The sequence below is a fragment of the Equus quagga genome, chromosome 6 (genome assembly GCF_021613505.1).
Source record: "Equus quagga isolate Etosha38 chromosome 6, UCLA_HA_Equagga_1.0, whole genome shotgun sequence".
Lineage (NCBI taxonomy): Eukaryota > Metazoa > Chordata > Mammalia > Perissodactyla > Equidae > Equus > Equus quagga.
In genome coordinates this window covers 11,267,539-11,287,152 of record NC_060272.1, presented here as the reverse complement: position 1 = coordinate 11,287,152, position 19,614 = coordinate 11,267,539, and the positions used below count along the sequence as shown (strand labels likewise).

General features: G+C 38.4%; 1 protein-coding gene across 3 annotated transcripts in view; it reads left to right on the top strand.

Moving 5' to 3' along the window:
- TPP2 (tripeptidyl peptidase 2) overlaps positions 1-19,614 on the top strand; it is a 76,179-nt gene that overhangs the window by 52,813 nt on the left and 3,752 nt on the right. Inside the window, exons 22-28 of one of the 3 annotated variants that reach the window (XM_046664310.1) lie at positions 1,392-1,636; positions 1,898-1,976; positions 4,135-4,173; positions 9,747-9,898; positions 12,444-12,540; positions 13,941-14,071; positions 18,606-18,813. In XM_046664310.1, the coding sequence (XP_046520266.1) occupies positions 1,392-1,636; positions 1,898-1,976; positions 4,135-4,173; positions 9,747-9,898; positions 12,444-12,540; positions 13,941-14,071; positions 18,606-18,813 (951 nt within the window). Of the gene's footprint in view, positions 1-1,391; positions 1,637-1,897; positions 1,977-4,134; positions 4,174-9,746; positions 9,899-12,443; positions 12,541-13,940; positions 14,083-18,605; positions 18,814-19,614 lie in introns of those variants that run through there. The other 2 variants (XM_046664312.1, XM_046664311.1) reach the window with 2 other exon arrangements.

Here is a 19,614-nt window from a genome sequence, read left to right as displayed (position 1 = left end):
TTTTTATTTTTAGAATTTCTCCTTCCTTCCCACTGCTTCCACCCATCTGAAGGTTGGAAACAGATCATCTTAGTTATGTGAGCACCTTGAAATAATCCCTGGTCTGAACTGGATAAAGAGCACTACAACAGTGCCAAGTGTTTTCAGTTTATCAGAACTTTCAAATTTGTTTCTTCATTGGACAATAGCATATTGAACACTTAGTGTATGCCAAGCACCATGCTTGGCACTATTGTATTGAAGGAGAAAGATCTTTTTTTAAATTTTTTTTTTTTTTTAAAGATTGGCACCTGAGCTAACATCTATTGCCAATCTTTTTTTTCTTCTTCTCCCCAAAGTCCCCAGTACATAGTTGTATATTCTAGTTATAGCTCCCTCTGGTTGTGTTATGTGGGATGCCGCCTCAGCATGGCTTGATGGGTGGTGCCATGTTCCACCCAGGATCCAAACTGGCGAAACCCTGGGCCACCAAAGCAGAGCGGACAAACTTAACCACTTGGCCATGGGGCCAGCCCCGAAAGAAAAATCTTTTAATTGTAATTTATAGAAATTTTATCTCTAATTGAAATATTGTTACAAAGAAATATGAGGTGTTTGCTATAACATTTATAATTTTATGCTAAATAATAAAAATAATTTATACAGGTTTTTTTCAATTAGTCATTCAAGGTATGATTTCCCTTTTTTCCTTTGTCAAAGCAAGCCCCAGTCACATCTCCTCAGTACAGACTGGATTTTTGCAGTGATCGCTAAAATCTTCTAAAATTTAGCATTTAAAATCTCCCCAGAAGAAACTGCTGCTGCAGAATACAGCTCCCATCCTCTTGAGCAGATCATCGAGATGAAGCTTAGTGGATTTATACTCCTCCATCGCTCTTGGCTCCCTATTTTTCCTGTCTGCCATGAAGAAGTGTGGCATTTCAATTACAATATAAAGATTAGCAGTCACATGTATACACACACGTGTGCATATTTGTCTTGACTTTATATTTAGCGCCTAAATTTTGCTGATTTTTGGTGGTGGTTTATACGTTTCTGAAGATCTATGGACTAGAAAATTACTGCTTTTATCAGTCTTGAGCAGACCCTGATTTTTTAGTGACCTTTTGTGGAAAGAATGAGGGCTTGGGAGTCAGACCTGCCTTCAGCCCCCTCGTCCTTTACTCTGTGTGTGACCTTGGACAGTTCACCTGATGTCCCTGCTCCTGCTTACTCACCTGCGCAGTCAGGACTGTCTGTGTGTATGTAAATAAATGTGCCGTAACTGGCAGTGTTCCTCACACGATGTAAGTGCTCTGTAAGTAGTCACTATTTCTTATTTATCCTCTTACTGTAATTTCCATTTACTTGGCTAAACTTTACTTTTCCCAAATGTTGCTTTTCTTTTTTAGTATTCTCTGAAGCTGGAGAAAGGAGATTATACAATTCGACTACAGATTCGTCATGAGCAAATCAGTGATTTGGAACGTCTCAAAGATCTTCCATTTATTGTGTCTCATAGGTTGTCTAATACCTTGAGCTTAGATATTCATGAAAATCATAGCCTTGCACTTCTAGGAAAGAAGAAATCAAGTAATTTGACATTACCACCCAAGTATAATCAGCCATTCTTTGTTACTTCCTTACCTGATGATAAGTAAGTGATAAGGTTGATTACTCTTAATGCCCATCTTATACACTCTGGTCTTTTAATGCTACTAGTTCGTTACGTTAGGCTAAATTTATAGTATGTTGTCATTTACCATTGGAGACTGAGATTAATCCTCCCTTTGATTTTTGAAATTTTAGTTATGGGAATTATTTTAAATGCAGTTGTTTTGATGTTTTTACCCCTACATTATCTTTGTGAAACTTTCTTTTTTTGTTCTTTTTTTTCTCTTTTGAATCTTCTTATTAGAATACCCAAAGGAGCAGGACCAGGATGCTACCTTGCAGGATCCTTAACGTTGTCAAAGACTGAACTTGGAAAGAAAGCTGTAAGTATTAGGTTTTTTACACTGAAATTACCTATTGTAAAATTTCCATTTCTTTAAAGATGGGAATTAATTCCATATTTCAGATTGAGTAAAAGGGAAGATCTTCCTGGAAAAAGTTTAATACTTTTTTCCCAAGTCACTGGTAAAGATCAAGTAATATTCAGTTGTATTTCTAAATATTTGGGGGGAAGGTCTGGTAGCATAATGGTTAAGTTCGTGCACTCCGCTTCACTGGCCCAGGGTTTGCAGGTTCAGATCCTGGGTGCAGACTTAGCACGACTCATCAAACCATGCACGCTGTGGCAGCATCCCACATAAAGTAGATGAAGATTGGTACAAATGTTAGCTCAGCAAAAATCTTCCTCAAGCAAAAAGAGGAAGATTGGCAACAGACATTAGCATAGGGCCAGTCTTCCTCACAAGGAAGGAAAAAAAACCTGAATGAATAAATTAATTAATTAATTAATTAAATATTTGATATTCTTTTTCCCAAGCCTGAGTACTTTGGCCCTGAACCTGTCCTACCTTGCGTGGCTAGTATACGTGAACTTCCTATGAAATGTGTACATCCAAAGCACTCTTATCTTAAGTGAATGGAATGTTTAAAATTAGAGCGTTTTGTAGAATTTTAGCCAATGTAATATTATGGATATAGGAATAAATCATATCTTCTTGGGTTACTTCTAAAAACCAGTCAGAATAATTATTACTAATGAACAGTATTTTTCACACTTGTACAGGCCTTTCTCATTGTTGGAATTTTGTGTTAATTACATAATTACGAGATTTCTTTTGGCATTGCATTTTATTTTGTAGTCTCAGTTATGCTTTTTGTTAAAAACTTGTTTCTGGTTGTTACATTTTAGAGATAAATGTTACAGTTTTATAAGTACCTGTTGTGGATTTCCATGTGTTTTCATTACAAATTTTTTATGAGAAATAGTGTTTGTGTAGACTTAGCACCTTTTGCCATAAAGTAATCTGAGCTCAATTCCTTAAAAGTTGTCTTTCTTACAGTTGTTATTTCTCTTTTGCTTTAGTTCTTAGACACTTAAGTAGGTCTAACACCTAATGCTAGAATCTGTAAATGCTGTTATCAGAATGAATAGATCACATACATCTAAACAAGTATACTTATTGCTTGCGACTGCTGAACCAAAGGTCGTTTATTCACTGTCACAGAAGCATAACTTTGGAATTTTGTGTTTGGAAAAAGTTGTTCCCTGACATCTCTTGTCTCATTTCAGTCATTACTATTTATTTCTATATACTTTAATATAATTTGAAGTGAGTCGCTAGTTAGTGATACTGGAATTCATAGCTGAACTGATTTAACAAGTTCTAGTAGTCTTTATTTGTAGGTTTCATTTCCCAGGCAGCCTGCTGCTTCTGCTGTGGGGCTTCAGCCATGAGGTTCTCACCCAGATAGCTCTTGAAGTGCCCACTTCCTTGTGATGAGTATGACAGAAGAGCATTGTTACTAAAAGTATGCTTTTAGAAATTTAGAGATGGGTACTACTTCCTGGCTGCATTCTTTCGGAGGCAGTTGTAAAAAATTAAATTATAAACACGTGGGATTAACTATAGTTATTACTTACCAGAGTAGATTGTCTTGAGAGAACAAAAACCTAAAGGTGTCTGGTTAATGATGATTCCTGGTGCATTGTTCACATCCTCTTACCTCCCTGGTTTTGCATTTCCTGTGGTTTGGGTAGTTGGAAAGATTCCTGTTCACTGTACTCTCCCTGACTTTCACAGTCACTTTGAAGGATGCTTTTCTGTGAATGCATGGGCATGTGTGATTGTTGTGATGTCCCTGAAAATAAGACTCTGGACCATCAGCTAAACTGAATGTTTTCAAAACTGTTTTGATGATTAATGGCTTTTGCTCTACTAAATTTTTGAAGTAAAATGTTGAAAAACATTTGCCCTTAGGAATAATAAATTTAAGATATTTGAGTGCATTTTTATTTAAAAAAATGAAAGTGGCAATGTTGCTTTCTTTAAAAGCCTGCCATTGTGACCATAGACCTGACCCCTCTAAGGACTGTGACACACACAGCTGGAACGTAACCTGGAAGAAACTTAGACAGAGGAGGTGTCTCCATCCTGTGTAGATTATGCGTGTTTTCTTACAGAATGTCGTTCTAACTCCCAGGGGCAGTCTGCAGCAAAACGACAAGGAAAGTTTAAAAAGGTACTGATTGTCAGTTCTTAACAAAGATATCTTAAAGCCTTATTTGCGTATTAGTTAAACTTTTTTTCTGTCACTATTATAAATCTATCCCTTAGTTTCCTTTCTTTAAGTTCTGCAGCATAGTGCTCTTAGCTTATCAATGTTGACATTCTACTTTCTTAATAAGGTTTTTTTTTAATACCATAAATTGCTGAAAGACCCCTGGCTTACATGTGTATAGAAAAAATTTTACGGTTCTTCATTTCTTACTACAGATATGATACTAAGTAATAATATTTGAAATTTTGCATATCTAAAAGCCTGTAGAGAGATGAATGTGATTTTGTTAAGTCTAAAACATTCTTTAATTGGATGATTTGATTAATAAGATATTATTAAAGTATTTGGAGTGAAGTTTATTCCCTGCTCTTGCATCTTCTTAATTCTGGAAGGGCAGATACAGAGCAATGGACATAGTAGGAATGGAAATCAGGACTGTTGACTAAAAGCTGAAACTCACCCTCTAAGAGCACAAGCAGATTTTAAGACCATAACTAGTAAGTGATGTGATCGGCTTCCAGCAATTTATTAGACCATCTCCAGTTGACTACTAGAGCCAAATTTAACTCAAAACAGAAAAATTCTACTTCAGGTGTACGTTAGAGAAAGGGATATATTATTCGATGTGGTCTCTGGGGAAGACCTCCTGAGGTCATTGAGCATCTTAGTGATTTCTTGCATTCGAGCAGGAAGCACTGCAGTGGGAGGATTAATATCTTAAGGTATAATCAAAAGGTAACTCTATTTCTTAATTCATTCTGGTGTAAAACTGAGGATCACCATTTTATAATAGGTAAATTCCTTATTAAATAAAAGCTTCTGAAATGTCGGTATTTCTGTGTAATGGTAAACACTTTGTTCAAACCAAATACCCCACTAGGAATCACATTTCCAGATGAAGGCATATCTGCTTCTCTGTAGAGCAGTGTTTCTCATCTGAGCATTTTGACCCATTTAGGGGCCAGGTAAATTCACCTACTGAAACATAACCAGCAGTAAAATGGAAACAATAAAATAGGAAATTTGAATTCATCAGACTCATAAAACTATGATTTCATTTTATGTGTAGATTGTTTATCTTTGGGTCATAGTGAAAACAGCTTGAAAGCTGCTGCTTTAGAGAATGAGGAAAAGGTAGTCTAGGAGCCCATTAAAAGTAGAAGGCGCCTGGGGCCAGCCCGGTTGCATAGTGGTTAGGGTCACCTGCTCTGCTTCAGGGTTTGCCGGTTTGGGTCCTGAGTGCGGACATATGCACTACTTATCCAGCCATGCTGTGACAGGTGTCCCACATATAAAGTAGAGGAAGCTGGGCACAGATATTAGCTCAGGGCTAATCTTCCTCAAAAAAAAAAGAAATGTAGAAGCTGCATATCATAAAGACATAACCAGTTTTTTTTCTTCCTAGTGTATATTTTGGTTGATCTTTTGGGAGTTTTGGTGGATTTTGTTTGGACTAGGTCGTGTGAGATAGAAAACTATCAAATTAACGGCACGGTTATTATTGCTTGATGGTTAGTCAAGCTGTGTGTAAAGAGCCTGGCAGCTAGAGTTACCTCTTCCCACTTGTCCCTGCCTTCAGTGCAAGTACGCATGATGCTCTTGTTTTAAAAATAATCATTATTATAGTTTTATAGTCACATTACCAAAAAAAATTATATATGTATAAACTTTATTGTCTGAACAAAATAACAGCTTGCTTTTTGTGCGTAATCCTTGATGGATTTGTTCTCTGGATTTCAGTGACTTTTTATTTGAAAATGTGTGTATTACCTTTTCTTAAGCTCATTGTATATGAAAGTTACTTTTAACAGATCATAAACAGCATTCAAATTAGATATTAATCCCTAATATAGCTATTTTCATTTGTGTAAAGGTATTAAAATTTTGAATTTACAGTTATTAATAAGAACTAAGGAAATTATTGTTTTGAACCAAAATGTCAAAAGTGGTGTGTTATCTTGCCCAAAGAATAGTTATGGGTTTGGCAGATCGGTTTGACTTTCTAATATAACATTGTTCAGTTCACACACTGTTGAAATACTCTATGAATAACTAGAATAATCTGTAAAAAAAAGAAAAACAAAACTTCCTGTTAAGTATCTACTGTAGAGGGTTTTAGCACTTCTGCTATAAAGAGTCTCCTTGACTATTTTTTTAAATCGTGATCAAGATTTCTGAAGATTTAATGGTACAAAATCATTTCTATTAAACTGACTGTATGCTAAGCCCTTGAGAAGTGAGTTGTAAAAACACTTATTGACAAAAAGAACAGATGACCATGATAAGGCAAATTTAAAATAACTCCATTTTTTTTTTGATCAGTAATTGAAACTACCACATTCATAATTTTTAGTAATAAAAATTCTTGTCTGGAAATATTTTATAGGATTATTTAGCATTTATAATTGCTAATTTGATATATTTAATATATAAAATGCTGATTACAAAACCTTGGTTTTTTCCCCTAAGGTCACTCATCATAAACTTTGTCTCTTTTGTGCTTTTAGTAATAGTTTGTGTCTGCTATTTTACAGGGTTTCTTTCTATTTATAGATCTTAGTTAAAGTTAATTGTTAATCATAAATTAAGTTTAATAGGTTGCTCATTTTAAGTTAAATTCTATTTTCTCTCTTCAGTATTAAAACATAATAGCAAATGCCTTACCTCTGAGCTTCAGAGAAGGAATTGCCTTGCACACAGAGGTTTCCCACCCTGAAGTGTCAGTGTCATCCACCTCCCTAGTTGAGTGAGGAGGACGGAACTAAGGAAGGCTCACGTTAGGGGAGAATGTGTGTGAACTGCCAAGGTTCCTCATCTGGGCAGGTATCATTCACATTCTAGTGTACTGGCCAGTAAAGAAGTGTGATTGCAAGGAGAATAGAACTGTATTAACAGAGAGTAAGTGTTGGAGGCCATTTATACCTGTCATTCTTAGGTATGTTGTCTGTGCTTATACAGATGACACTGAAGCAGTCTGTTTCCCGAAGAACTTGGCAAATTATCAAGTCAGATTTTGCAGACACTTTAACTTGGCTTTGCCCAGGGCAGTACCCACCCAGGAAAGTGAACCTTAAGAAGGGGAGGAGGGTGGGTGGCAGGGTCGGGAGGGAGTGAGCCCAAGCTCAGTACCTTTTCCTTTACCCGTCTCACACTTCACAGAACACCTTTGCTGGCAGGCACTGGCTCTCTGACCCGAGAGAGAGTGGCACTGAAATGGCTAAAAAGTGATTTGTGTGGTTGTTTCACATTAGTGGTTTTCTGTGCCTTAAATGAGTCATATTGAAATACTTATTGTTTTCTGTTGGAATACTATTAAAACCACTACGACAGTAGTTCCTTCTACTTACTATTTTAATTATACCCCAAATGAAGTTGAATTGTGAAAATGGGTGTACTTGTATAGTATTTACACCTGAAAATCCTATTTTGGGGAAGCTGGGGGCTTGCAATACTATTTTTGACTCAACCTCTGTAAATTTTCTGAAATTACTATGGTTAGGCAGTAAAAGTCTTTTTGGTAACAGTTTGTTCTGATTTTAGAGACTTTGTTAGTTAAAACAAGCATAAGGTTTTAACTGAGCAGCATTAAAAATGTAAACCAGGGGCCGGCCCGGTGGCGCAGCGGTTAAGTTTGCACGTTCCACTTCTTGGTGGCCCGGGGTTTGCCAGTTTGGATCCCGGGTGGGGACATGGCACCGCTCATCAAGCCATGCTGTGGTAGGCATCCCATGTATAAAGTAGAGGAAGATGGGCAAAGATGTTAGCTCAGGGCCAGTCTTCCTCAGCAAAAAGAGGAGGATTGGCAGTAGTTAGCTCAGGGATAACCTTCCTCAAAAAAATTTTTTTTTGAAAAATTGACTTAATAAATAATGATTTGATTAAAGGAACCTAGTTATTGTGCCAAAAATGAATCTAGCAAGTATAACATATGATTTCATTTCCCAAATAATGCATTACTTTTCATAGGTAAAGACTTACATGCTGCAATCAAGTAGCTAGAAATAGATGTAATTAGATATAAATTACACACTTATCTGCTCTCATCAAAGCAAAATTTCTCAAAAGAACTATCTGTACTTGTTTACTTCCCGTTCTTTCTTCATCTCTTTCTTAGCCTTTTCCCCCCGACTGTCCAGTGAAACTGCTCTGGTCATGCTGATCAGCAGCCACTGCTGCCACGTTTTACACTTGTTTCCTTCTCCCGTCTGCCACCACCTCTGAGCTACAGTGGTCAGTCAGTCACTCCCTCTTTCTTCACGCTGGCCTTCCCTCAGGGCCGCTATGACCTGCGAATCTCTCTGGTTTGTCTCTCCCTCACAGAGCATCTAGATAGTAGGATGCTTTGGACCAAGTCCTGGGCTTACTCTTTCCCGTCTCCCATCCATGCCTGGTCTTACTCATCCCTTCCTTTTAAACACCATCTGCAAACACTGTTGGTTCTGCCTTCACAGAATTCAGAAGGAAATTCACTTGTTTCCTTCCTTTTCTGCAGCCTGTTCTTTAGTCCCATGTGGTGCTGGGACACCCAGGTTTCTTCCTACCTGTCTTCCTCCTTTTCTACTTTTGTCCTCTATCATCCATTCTCCAGATAGTATCCAGAGTTGTTAAAAACAAACCAAAGTTTTTAGCCATACAGGATCCAGAGTCATGAAACAGAAAGCAAATGTCTTTAATCCTGTCACTGCCTCACGTGCAACTCTTCTGGGAGGCTTCCTGTGGGACGGAGAATCGACTCGACGTTCTTTCACCGCTGTCTCTCAGCCCTGCTTACTGTGCTTGCTGCCCCCTCGCTCTGCACACAGCTGTGCTTGCGGGTGTTCGCACGTGCTCGTCTTCTGCCTTCGTACACTCCCTCTTCTCATTGAGCCTCATTCATCTAGGTCATCTGGGTTCCTTTAAAGCAGCATTCCATAACCACTTTGTCTTCCCCACCCGACCCAATAGTCACTCTCTCCTCCTTTAGTCTGTTTTATTTTCTTCTTATCGTGTGTTGTTATCTGAAAATATTTCTTTACTTATGTGTTGTCTGTCTTCCCACCCTGGAACATATGTTCCCAGAGGGCAGGAAAGTCTGCTTTGTTCCTCATCTCTTAGAGCATTACCCGGCGCATGGCAGGGGCTCCGTAAGTCCTGTGGATTGAATAAAGAAATTTTTCTTTAAATTACTGAGAAGAGGATTTTTTAAATTCTTATTTCCTCCACTTCTCAGCTATAAAATGTGAAAGATCAATATACTTTAGTAACTAGTCTGTCAAGTAAAACTAAGAATACTAAATACACTCAAATGGAGAAAAGTTTGTTCTTATCTCCTTTATTTTAAAGGAGATACTAGAAACATCGGTACTTTAAAGTTTGGGGGAAAATTAGTTGATCACAGATCGGGATTTTTGATGTATTGTGGCCCTTAGAATCTGGAATACGAAGTAGCCCAACTCAGGTGCAGCCCGTGTTATGTGATGCTCAGCTGTTGAAGATGATTTTAAAATATGTAAAATTAAGCATGTGAATCTGAGACTGTCTCTCCACCTTCACAGGATGTAATCCCTGTTCATTACTACCTAATATCTCCACCAACAAAGAGTAAGAATGGCAGTAAAGATAAAGAAAAAGATTCAGAAAAAGATAAAGATTTAAAAGAAGAGTTTACTGAAGCATTACGAGATCTTAAAATTCAATGGATGACAAAGTAAGCTTTTTTGATGGATTTTAAACCTCTACGTGTTTACTTTTATATTCCCAATTACCACAGTATTGTGTGTGTGTCCATAGGCTGTATTCACAAATGTTCACAGCAGATGCGAGGGTTACAGGTGCTTTTACATCTTCTTGTAATTATATTTATTTTTAATTCCTTTTTGTGAGAAGGATTTTTTTAAATATTATTTTAATTACGTTTTCTGATTTTCTCTTGGAAGAGGATTTTATTGGAAGGCATAAAGAAGAAGAAAAAAATCGCTTTTTGCCCACTTCCCAAATATAATCATTTGTCCTGTTGTTATGTCTCTGTATTTGTACGTGTAGCAGTGTGAATGATGTTATGTCCCAGTTTGCCAATTACTGTTTGATTATGAGCATTTCCTATGTCATTTAATAGTCCTTTAAAATGCCATTTGTAAGGACTATGCAGTTTATGGTCCTGTGGCTGTAATAGAACCTATTTAAATTCAGTCATGTGTCTCATAATGATATTTCAGTCAAGGACGGACCACATATACTAACGGTGGTCCCATGAGATTAGTACCATACAGCCTAGGTGTGTAGTAGGCTATACCATCTAGGTTTGTATGAGTACACTCTGATGTGCACACAATGATGAAATCGCCTAATGACACATTTCTCAGAACGTATCACTGTCGTTGAGCAATGCGTGATTGTACTCTATTTGGCACATACGTTGATAGCTTTTCTCTATAATGCTGTAATGGACATTTTTATACATATAAGTTTTTTTTCTTAATTTCCATCAGACGGCATCATAAAAGTAGAATTATTGAATCAGAAATATTAATTTTTAAAAGCTATCTTGATAGGTTTGCCAAATTCCTTTCTAGAGTGAATATAGCCATTTATACTCCACCCAGTAGAGTATGAGGGAGCCTGTTTCGCTCCCTGTACCTTTGCCAGCAATGAGCCAAATAAATAAAAATAAAGCCTTGCTACTGTAGGCGCAAAAAGAAAAGGCCATTGTTGCTGTCTTAAATTACATTTCTTTATTATTAAATTTGACCTTTGTTAATGTTATTTCTTTCTTTGTATAGCTTCTGTCAGTTGAACATGTTCTTTACCCATTTTTCTATTGGGGTATCAGATCTTTCTTTTGACTTTTTCAACATAGAAGGTATTGTCGCAGATATTTTCACCCAGTTATTCTTTGACTTTCAGCTTATTCTGTGTAGTCAAATCAATTGCTTTATCCATTTGTGTTATGCAGTATTTCTTTGGCCACTGATTTTCTGTAAGAGTCCTCATTAGCTGAATCTGTCTGCAGCCTTGCAGTCATGAGGTCTCACAGAGAACACGTCATCTTATTGTGAAAGTAATTCCCAAGGATTAAACTGTTATAATGTCATCCACATTCAAACCCACCTTTCCACTTAAAACTAGGTCGTATCTGCCCCAGAAGTCAGAGTCTTTGTCTGGCTGATGGTAGAGTGTTATAAACAGTGGAAAATACAGAATCCTTCCAAATGAAATGGCAAAGATTGACTTCTGACACGACAGTATGAAGAGTGCCATGAACCCACTCCCCAGAAAACTAGTGAGAATTCTTTTTTAAAAACAACCTTCTAAAACCTCTGGAAATGATCCTAAGAGCATACAGCAAATGAAGAAACATCTGTTCAAGAGTATCTACAAAAATTCAGTAAGAAAAGTGAGAATCTGTGGCATTTGAGCCCAGACCATTCCCTCTTTGCACACTCGCAGCTCAGTGAAGCAGAGGCCTTACTCCAGGCTGCTTGCAGCTGCGAGCATGGGGCTCCCTTTGTCCACAGCCCTTTCTCCCTGGAGGAGCAGGATGTCAGCAGGGCTCCTCCAGCCCCGCTGCTGTTGTTGAGGCTAAGTTCTGGGTGATTTACTCGAGGGATGGGGCTTCCTCCTTCTGCTCAGCCCCTACTTGTGAACTGGAGGGAGTGTCTTGGGTGTGGCGCTGCCGAGAACACTGAGGCCTGGTCGTCCCCACTCGGCCTGGGAAGCAGTGGTTTCGTGCCAGGCGGGGCAAGCCAGGAAGACCTCAGGCTGTGGTCTGCACTCCTCCGTATCGTCAGGAAGAATGAATATAGTTTTATTCAGCTTTCCACCTGGGAACATGGAATCTCTCTTCATTCATTCAAAACTTCAGATTTTTCAGGAAAGTTTAAATTTTTCTTCTTATAGATCTCTTAGGCATTTCTAATTCTTTTAATCTGTCTTGCTATTTGTGAATGTTTCCTTCCTCCTTTTTATAGATCTAGTCATAGGTGGTACATAGGAAAGCTATTGATGCTTGTTTTTATCTGACTATCTTATTGAACTCTTAATTGAAATAATTTTCAGTTTGATTTTTTTGGTTTTCTAGGTAAGTATATTTATGTTACCTGCAAATAATGATAATCTTTGTCAATAATTATATTTCGTGTTGATGCTTTATATTATTGACTGGAACTTCAAAACAATGTTAAATAATAGAAAAGACAAATTGTTTTCTTTCTAAAAGAAATGGAATAATGAATGTTTCTCTCTTATATACATAGGCTGGATTCTAGTGACATTTATAATGAATTGAAAGAAACGTATCCTAATTATCTTCCTCTATATGTTGCTCGACTTCATCAGTTGGATGCTGAAAAGGTTGGATGTGTTCATTTTTTATTTGAGTATCCTATTTTGTTTCTAATATTAGATAAGGTTTATATTTTGAATAAGAGTGCAACCTTATATTTGTCTTCTGTTCTGGCCTGACTGAAAGCATGTTTCCTCAAATTGAATGTTCTGTTAAACTATTTTCTTAAGCTAACTACAGAAATTAGCCATATACTATGAATTCAGTTTAGGCGTCTTGCTCACATTTTTGGTCAGTAGGAGGAGGAGTAGATAAGAGGACCCTAAGCATTGCTTTTCTGACCATAACCTGAAGAGCAAGGAACCAAAGGCAGTGGTTCTGGCCAGTTGCAAATATAAATGCCTTCAGTAACAGAAGAACCCCTACTTTGCATTAACTTTGTTAATGATTCTCATTTTTAAGAATGAGCCCTAGTTCCAGAGTCTCTTACCAGGGACCAGCTCTCATTAGTAATCATGGCAGTAGGAAAATGTTAGCCATAATCAGTTAAAACTTACCATAATCAAGTAAAACTTAACAATCAGTTAAAACTTTTAGAGTTAACTAAAAGATGTTGAACTAGAACTAGAAATTATCTAAACTTTAACAAGAGAGAAGCAAATTGCTGAGAACACCATGGTAATCATAGTTGGACTCTGTTGAGTATATTCTTATTTACTCTTACCTTCTTGGGTTTTTTTGGTTGTTTTGTTTTGGTTTTTTGCTGGGAAAGATTAGCCCTGGGCTGACATCTGTTGCCAATCTTCCTCTTTTTTCTTTTTTTTTTTTTTTTGCTCGAGGAAGAGTAACCCTGAGCTAACACCTGTGCCGGTGGTCTTCCTCCACTTTATGTGTGGATTGCCACCACAGCATGGCTGACGAGTGGTGTAGGTCTGCATCTGGGATCTGAACCCACGAACCAGTGCTGCTGAGGCAGTTGGTGCTGAACTTAACCACTACACTGTGGGGCCAGCCCCTCATCTTTTCATTTTTAATTATAAATTAGAAAGAATTTGTTTCATCAGCTAGTGCTTTCTTCACTTCTGTTTTCATGTGATGTGGGATTGGAGTAACATAGCCAATCACGTTTCTAAAATGTTTTCTTAAGATATTCAGAAAAGGAGGTGCCTTTGTAGAAAACACCTTATTATATTTTTATGAACTTCGTATCTTGCTTACTCTCGCTATTTAACACCACAGTGGGGAATGTAAATTAGGTGTTTTCCCATCTGAGCTCAGGTTTTCTAGAGACGCTGACAGTTAAAATATCCCACTATGAGACAGCGCAGAGCCCCTGGGCTGCAAGTAAATACATGGTCCCTCACACTGGACTTGTAACTCTCATGGTTGAGACAACAGAAAGGAAACTGCTTCAGTGTACTCATGGATACATCATTTTTTTCTTATTTCTTCCTTTTTTCCTCCCCAGGAACGAATGAAAAGACTTAATGAAATTGTTGAAGCCGCAAATGCTGTTATTTCTCATATAGATCAGACGGCCCTAGCCATTTATATTGCAATGAAGACTGACCCCAGGCCCGATGCAGCTACTATAAAAAAGTACCTAACCAGTAAATAATCTTTCTTGCATCTCATTTCTTAGTTACTTTTTTAAATTACTAAGAATATTCTTCTTTTCTGGTATTTGTTATATCCTTATAATTGGAATTATTGATATTTGCGTATTCTATCCTTAGCTATTTTGTAGTAATTTTCTTCCTTTGTTTAAGATTGAGCAAAAGAAAAGTGGTTTGCCTTCTCTACCATCAGGTGCTACAGTCATGGAGAGATTTCAGTAGCTGTGATCAAGCAGTCCAGCCACTTAGGGGTTTGTGTGAACTGGATGTATGGAGAAGGCAAACACGTTATACCCGTTAAAATTAGTTTTTAAGCCATTTATTAGCCAATGGCATGAAAAAACCCAAGTGCAGTTTGTAATGCCTGAGAAATAAAATTAAATTAAAACCATTATCTGGCAACTTCAGTTTTCTGGAACTGGCTTTGCAGTACTACTTGAGGAGAAGGGGAGGGGCGCTTATGTTCAGCCTCAGCCAGTACCTCATGGTTCCTTCCACGTGAGAGAGTGGTTTCCACACGCTGGTGTGTTGGTCCGGCCATCCCATGTGCTCTCGCCTCATCTCATGCTGACTCTCCCAGTATCAGCTTTTACTCTGTCGCTTGCATTTATTTTCACCCAAGGGGGTCATTAACTTACAAGGGTAGAAATATTCTCTTATAGTTGTTATAATTAATAAACCAAAACTGTTCAGGCTGCCTGAAAGTACTGTAATTTCCCTTAAAGATCCCATCTGCTTCAGTCAGAGTATTTTTGCTATAGAAAATACTTGATTCTAAACTGCTAGAACGCTTGGCATTACATTGTTTATACTGATACTGTATTAAATTATAGGTCTTATGAATCGCACAAGCAGGAATTTTCAACCTGTTTATTCAGAATAGCTATTGGCTTTTATCACCACCTTTCACACTTTCCACAGTGTGAAACATTGCTATTTTGTTGTTAATAATAGTAATAGAGGAAAGCATAGCCACCATCTATGAAGTGCATATTATGTGCAAGGAATTATTTGGGGCATTTTCAAAACTATTTCATTTAAATTTAATCTTCTAGATAACAGGCGAAGTGGAGACCTTTTTATGCCATGTTTATAGAAGAGGAAACTGAAGCTCAGAGAGGTTAAATGACTTGCCTAAGGTGACATGCCAGGAAGTGGGAAAGCCAGGATTCAAGCAGGGTCTGTCAAGCTATGCCCTTTCGTTTGTTGATAAGAAACTCCTTACATTTTTATCCCATCTTGAGAAGAGTAGCATGCCTCATTTTTTTCTCACAGAAAAAAGTAGAGCATCAGCTCCACTTTGCCTGTTCCCCTGGTCATTGCTTTCCTTCCTGTGCAGGGGTGAGGCGATGCCCTTCTCCAAGGCTGAGCTTTCTGTCCCAACACTGCGTCTTCTCCCCTGCGTTTCCTTCATAACTGCACTCCACTGACCAGTCGCTCCTTTCAGGCATCCTCACCTCAGCCTGTGGTCATATTCAAACACCTCCTGTCTCCTGAGGCCCCGGGCTTATTGCGGGAGTAGTCTACACTGCCCTTCTACTTCCTTAATACCAGGTGATGCTAATCCTGTTACAAGAGGAATCTGGCCTTGATCACTGTTGATAACCTAATTGCCAAAAACAATGGCCCATTCCATCATCCTTGACCGTGTGGCAGCATCTGCCATTAGCTGTGCCCTGTGCTTCTGGCATCTGTTATGTCTTACAGTTTGTGGAAATAATGTGGGTTCCTCAAATTCAGGTATATATGAAATAACTCGTGTGACTCATTTTGAAATTTCATTAAATATTAAGGTCAGTTTATCCCTGCTGATATTTTGGCCTGTCTTTTCTAAATTTTACCATCCGTAGAGGAAACTCTTAATTCTAGGTTCAGGTGAGCCCAAACAAGATCAGTTGTGTTTTCACACGTATTAGTCTTTTTTCTCACTTTTTCATCTCAGACACTGATTCTCGCGGCTATCAAAAAACATAATAAAATAGGGTCTTGGCTTTAAGATTATAGCTGTAGAGAGTTTCAGATAATACTGGGATAAAACTAGAAAGGAGCCATAAAGCATTATAAAAATGCTAAGAGTGAAGATAGGTTAAGTTTTTGGCAACATGGGGTCAGTTTGTCCCCCCTTGTAGTTACAGTGTTTGCCCCAGGCCTTGGAGCAGACCGAAGTGGGCTCAGGCGGCTGCGTAGAGCAGAGGAGCCTGTGCAGGCCTTAGAGGCCGTACGCTCCCGGCGAGCTGCTCGCAGGAGTCGTCTGTTTTCCTTGTAGGTGTATCTGCTGGCAGGTAGCTGCAGTTTAGGCGTTCACTTCTCATTTCCGTGCAAAACTGCTTTCACTTAAATCACTCGTGTCAAAAGTTGTAAGATAGCCATTTTGTCATCTTAAAAATATTGACTTTTTTATAGGGCATCTAATAATTAAGTTTTAGTTAAATTTAAGCTGCAGTTTACCCATTTAGGCCATTATATATGATTCAAGTTGCTTCCTAAAATATAGCTGTTACCCCCTTGATTGGTGCCTACCTAGATCTGATTCGGAGATGTTCAGTGAGCAAACACATAAACATGTAAAAAAAAATGAACAAGACACTCTCTACTCTTAGAAAGCATATGCACTAATACAAAAGATGGAATTGCAAGATAGGAGGTGATTAAGAGATGTAATGAATTGAATTTTAAATTTCGAAAGCCTATGGGAAGGAGAGCTGACTTTCTTTTGGGTGGAGAAAGCTTCATGGATTCGTAGGTATTAAATATGAGCAGATGAGTTGTAAGTTAGAAAAGGATAGGAAAGAAATAGTCCGGATATGTGGAATTTAGGTTATTGGATCAGAGAGTGCTAAAATAGAAAGAGATCTTACAGGTAATGTGACCTAGGACTGGCAAGTACAACACACCTGTGTCCCCCTCAGCTTGCCTTCTGAATTCTGCATACATGCAGCCCTTCTCTGTGCAGCTAGGTCCAGTCAGGCAGGACTGCTGGGGGTGATGAAACTGGCCAAACCTGCTTGGCCAATCCAGTTCTGTTCCAGGGCCCCCGTTCTCCCTCACAAAATGGGGTCAGTGATTGTGCCTAACTCCTAGGGTTGCTGTAAAGCATAGATGAAGTACTGCTAAGACATCTCAGCTGGCGCCCCCCCCCCCCCCAAAATGGGGAGCAGGGGAGCGCTCAGTAAATGAGAAGCTGTGCAGATGCCCCAAACCTGTAAATCCATTTTTTCTGAAGTCCAAAGTAACCAAGAAGCCCCTAGACACATTTCTACTAGAAGAGATGAAAGTTGCTTCTTTTAAGCTTTGAAATTCTTTGCTGATGTACTCTTAGGCATCCTTTAGCCATAATTTCATCTACATCACAAATGTATTATGGTCGATAGTTTTGTTGTTGGGTTGTAACAAGTCGTTGCAACTTGTTTTAAGTTGTCACTTGTAACACCTTGTTGGGTGGTTTGGGGTTTTTTCCCCCCTCGTTTTGTTAATTATCTTTCATACTAGTTATTGTTGATTTTATAGTCCCAGCAGATTTCATATGTTGTTCATTTCACGCTGGGTCCTTCAGAATTCTTCTTAACTTTTGGACGGTTTGTCCCTCCCATATCTGAGTGCCTTAGGGTCATTTTCTCAACACTTGTAATCCTCATTGTCTTCACACATATCCGACAGGAGTCGGAGAAAATACCTCAAATAAGCAAGCATTCTAGAGACTAACACTGTTAGTCTACGCTCCCCTGGGGCATAGGTTATTATATTTCATTCAATGGTGATTTATTGAGTGTCGTCTGTGCCAGGCATTGTTCTGGGCACTTGGAATGCATCAGAAGAAAACAAAGATGCCTGCCCTGGAGCAAGGCAGTCTACGCTAGTGAGTGAGAGCACCGGGTGCACAGCCAGGCTGGCAAGCTGAGAATCCTGGATCTGCCACTTCCTAACTGCAGGATCCTGAACAAATCGCTGGATCTTTTTGTGCCTCAGCTTCCTCCTTTGCCAAATAGTGTCTTACTCATAAAATTGTTTTGACTCTACTTGAGTTAATATGTTAAAAGGCTAGAACAGTTGCTGGCATATTCAGAGTATGTGTTATATTTGCTCTCTTTATACAGGAAAGTTATTGACTAAAAGAACTTTGGTGCATCTGTACATACGCATAGACAAATATGTAATAATTGCTATTTGTAAGAAATTTAAACACTTAAAAGATATTGTTCTGATGAAGAGTTATGTAACTGACAGAATTTAGAACTAAATAATCTTTTAGTTCTATTGCTTATAGTATTCTGTTTTAACTGGATACCACCATCCTAACTCATTTAATGTATGTGTAATATCGTGGCTCATTTGCTGTTTATTAATAAGAAATCTTGTTTGATGTACAGTATAAATGTATATTTATGTACATGTAGGCTATACTATATTTCTGCATTCTAAGTCTCAGGCAAAAGAATGCATGAATTTAATTTCAGATAAGGCTGTACTTTTAAAGAAGTTTTGCTGATCTGTGAAATGCTTTTTGGTTTGGCATACAGTGACATGGACAAACAAAAATCCACCCTAGTAGATGCCCTTTGTAGAAAAGGCTGTGCCCTGGCCGACCATCTTCTTCACGCACAGGATCAGGACGGGGCCGTGTCAAGTGATGCAGAGGGAAGGGAGGAAGAAGGAGAAAGTACTCTGGATTCTCTGGTGGAAACTTTTTGGGAAACTACAAAATGGACTGATCTTTTTGACAATAAGGTAACTTTCTGCCTCTGGTTTGCGCACAGTTCTTGGTGGTGACTTCGCGGATGCCTCTTGGGCCCCATTTGCCTGCTGTTTACTGATGCCCACTTGACCAGCCAGAAGGGGAATGGAGGCAATGGAAGGAGGCTAAGCCGGGCTCTGAGGAAGACAGTGCATCTAGCGAGACCTCATGTTTGGCTTACCTGTTTTAAAACCATTTTACCATTATTTTATCTGTCTGCAAAGCGGCTGTTTAGCCACACTAATTTGGAAAACAGTTTGAGAATGTATGTAGTGGTCTGTGGTTTAAGCCAGTTATGTGTGAAGCTAAAATGAAGAACATCTAGAAGCTGTCTTCATGCCTCACCATGTCTAGTTGTGTGTTAATTTGTCAGGAACGGAGAAGGAGGTATTCTGGTTAGTTTAGGCATTAGTTATTTTTCTCAAAACTCTTTAAATTCTAAGTAATTATCATCTTGGTTTGTAGCTGATCAGTTTTAAAACCCAGTTTAGAAAAAGAAACATTGATGAACTTTTTGGATTTTGATTATGGAAACATCCCTTTTAGCTCTCTACCATAATTCTTACAGTAGAGATTGTATAACTACAAGTTTTTGTCAATCTTCCTTTCTTCTGGAGATAAAGAAAAAAAAAGTAAAAGTGGAATTCTCACTCAGCACAAACCATTGTTTTGTTTTAGTAGACGGATGCTTGTTTTCAGGATTAATTATGGTAATTTGTGGTAAAGAACCATGGGAGCGGGTGAGAAAACCTTCCTTTCTGGAAAGCGTCAGGTTTTCCAGCACAGTACAGTAG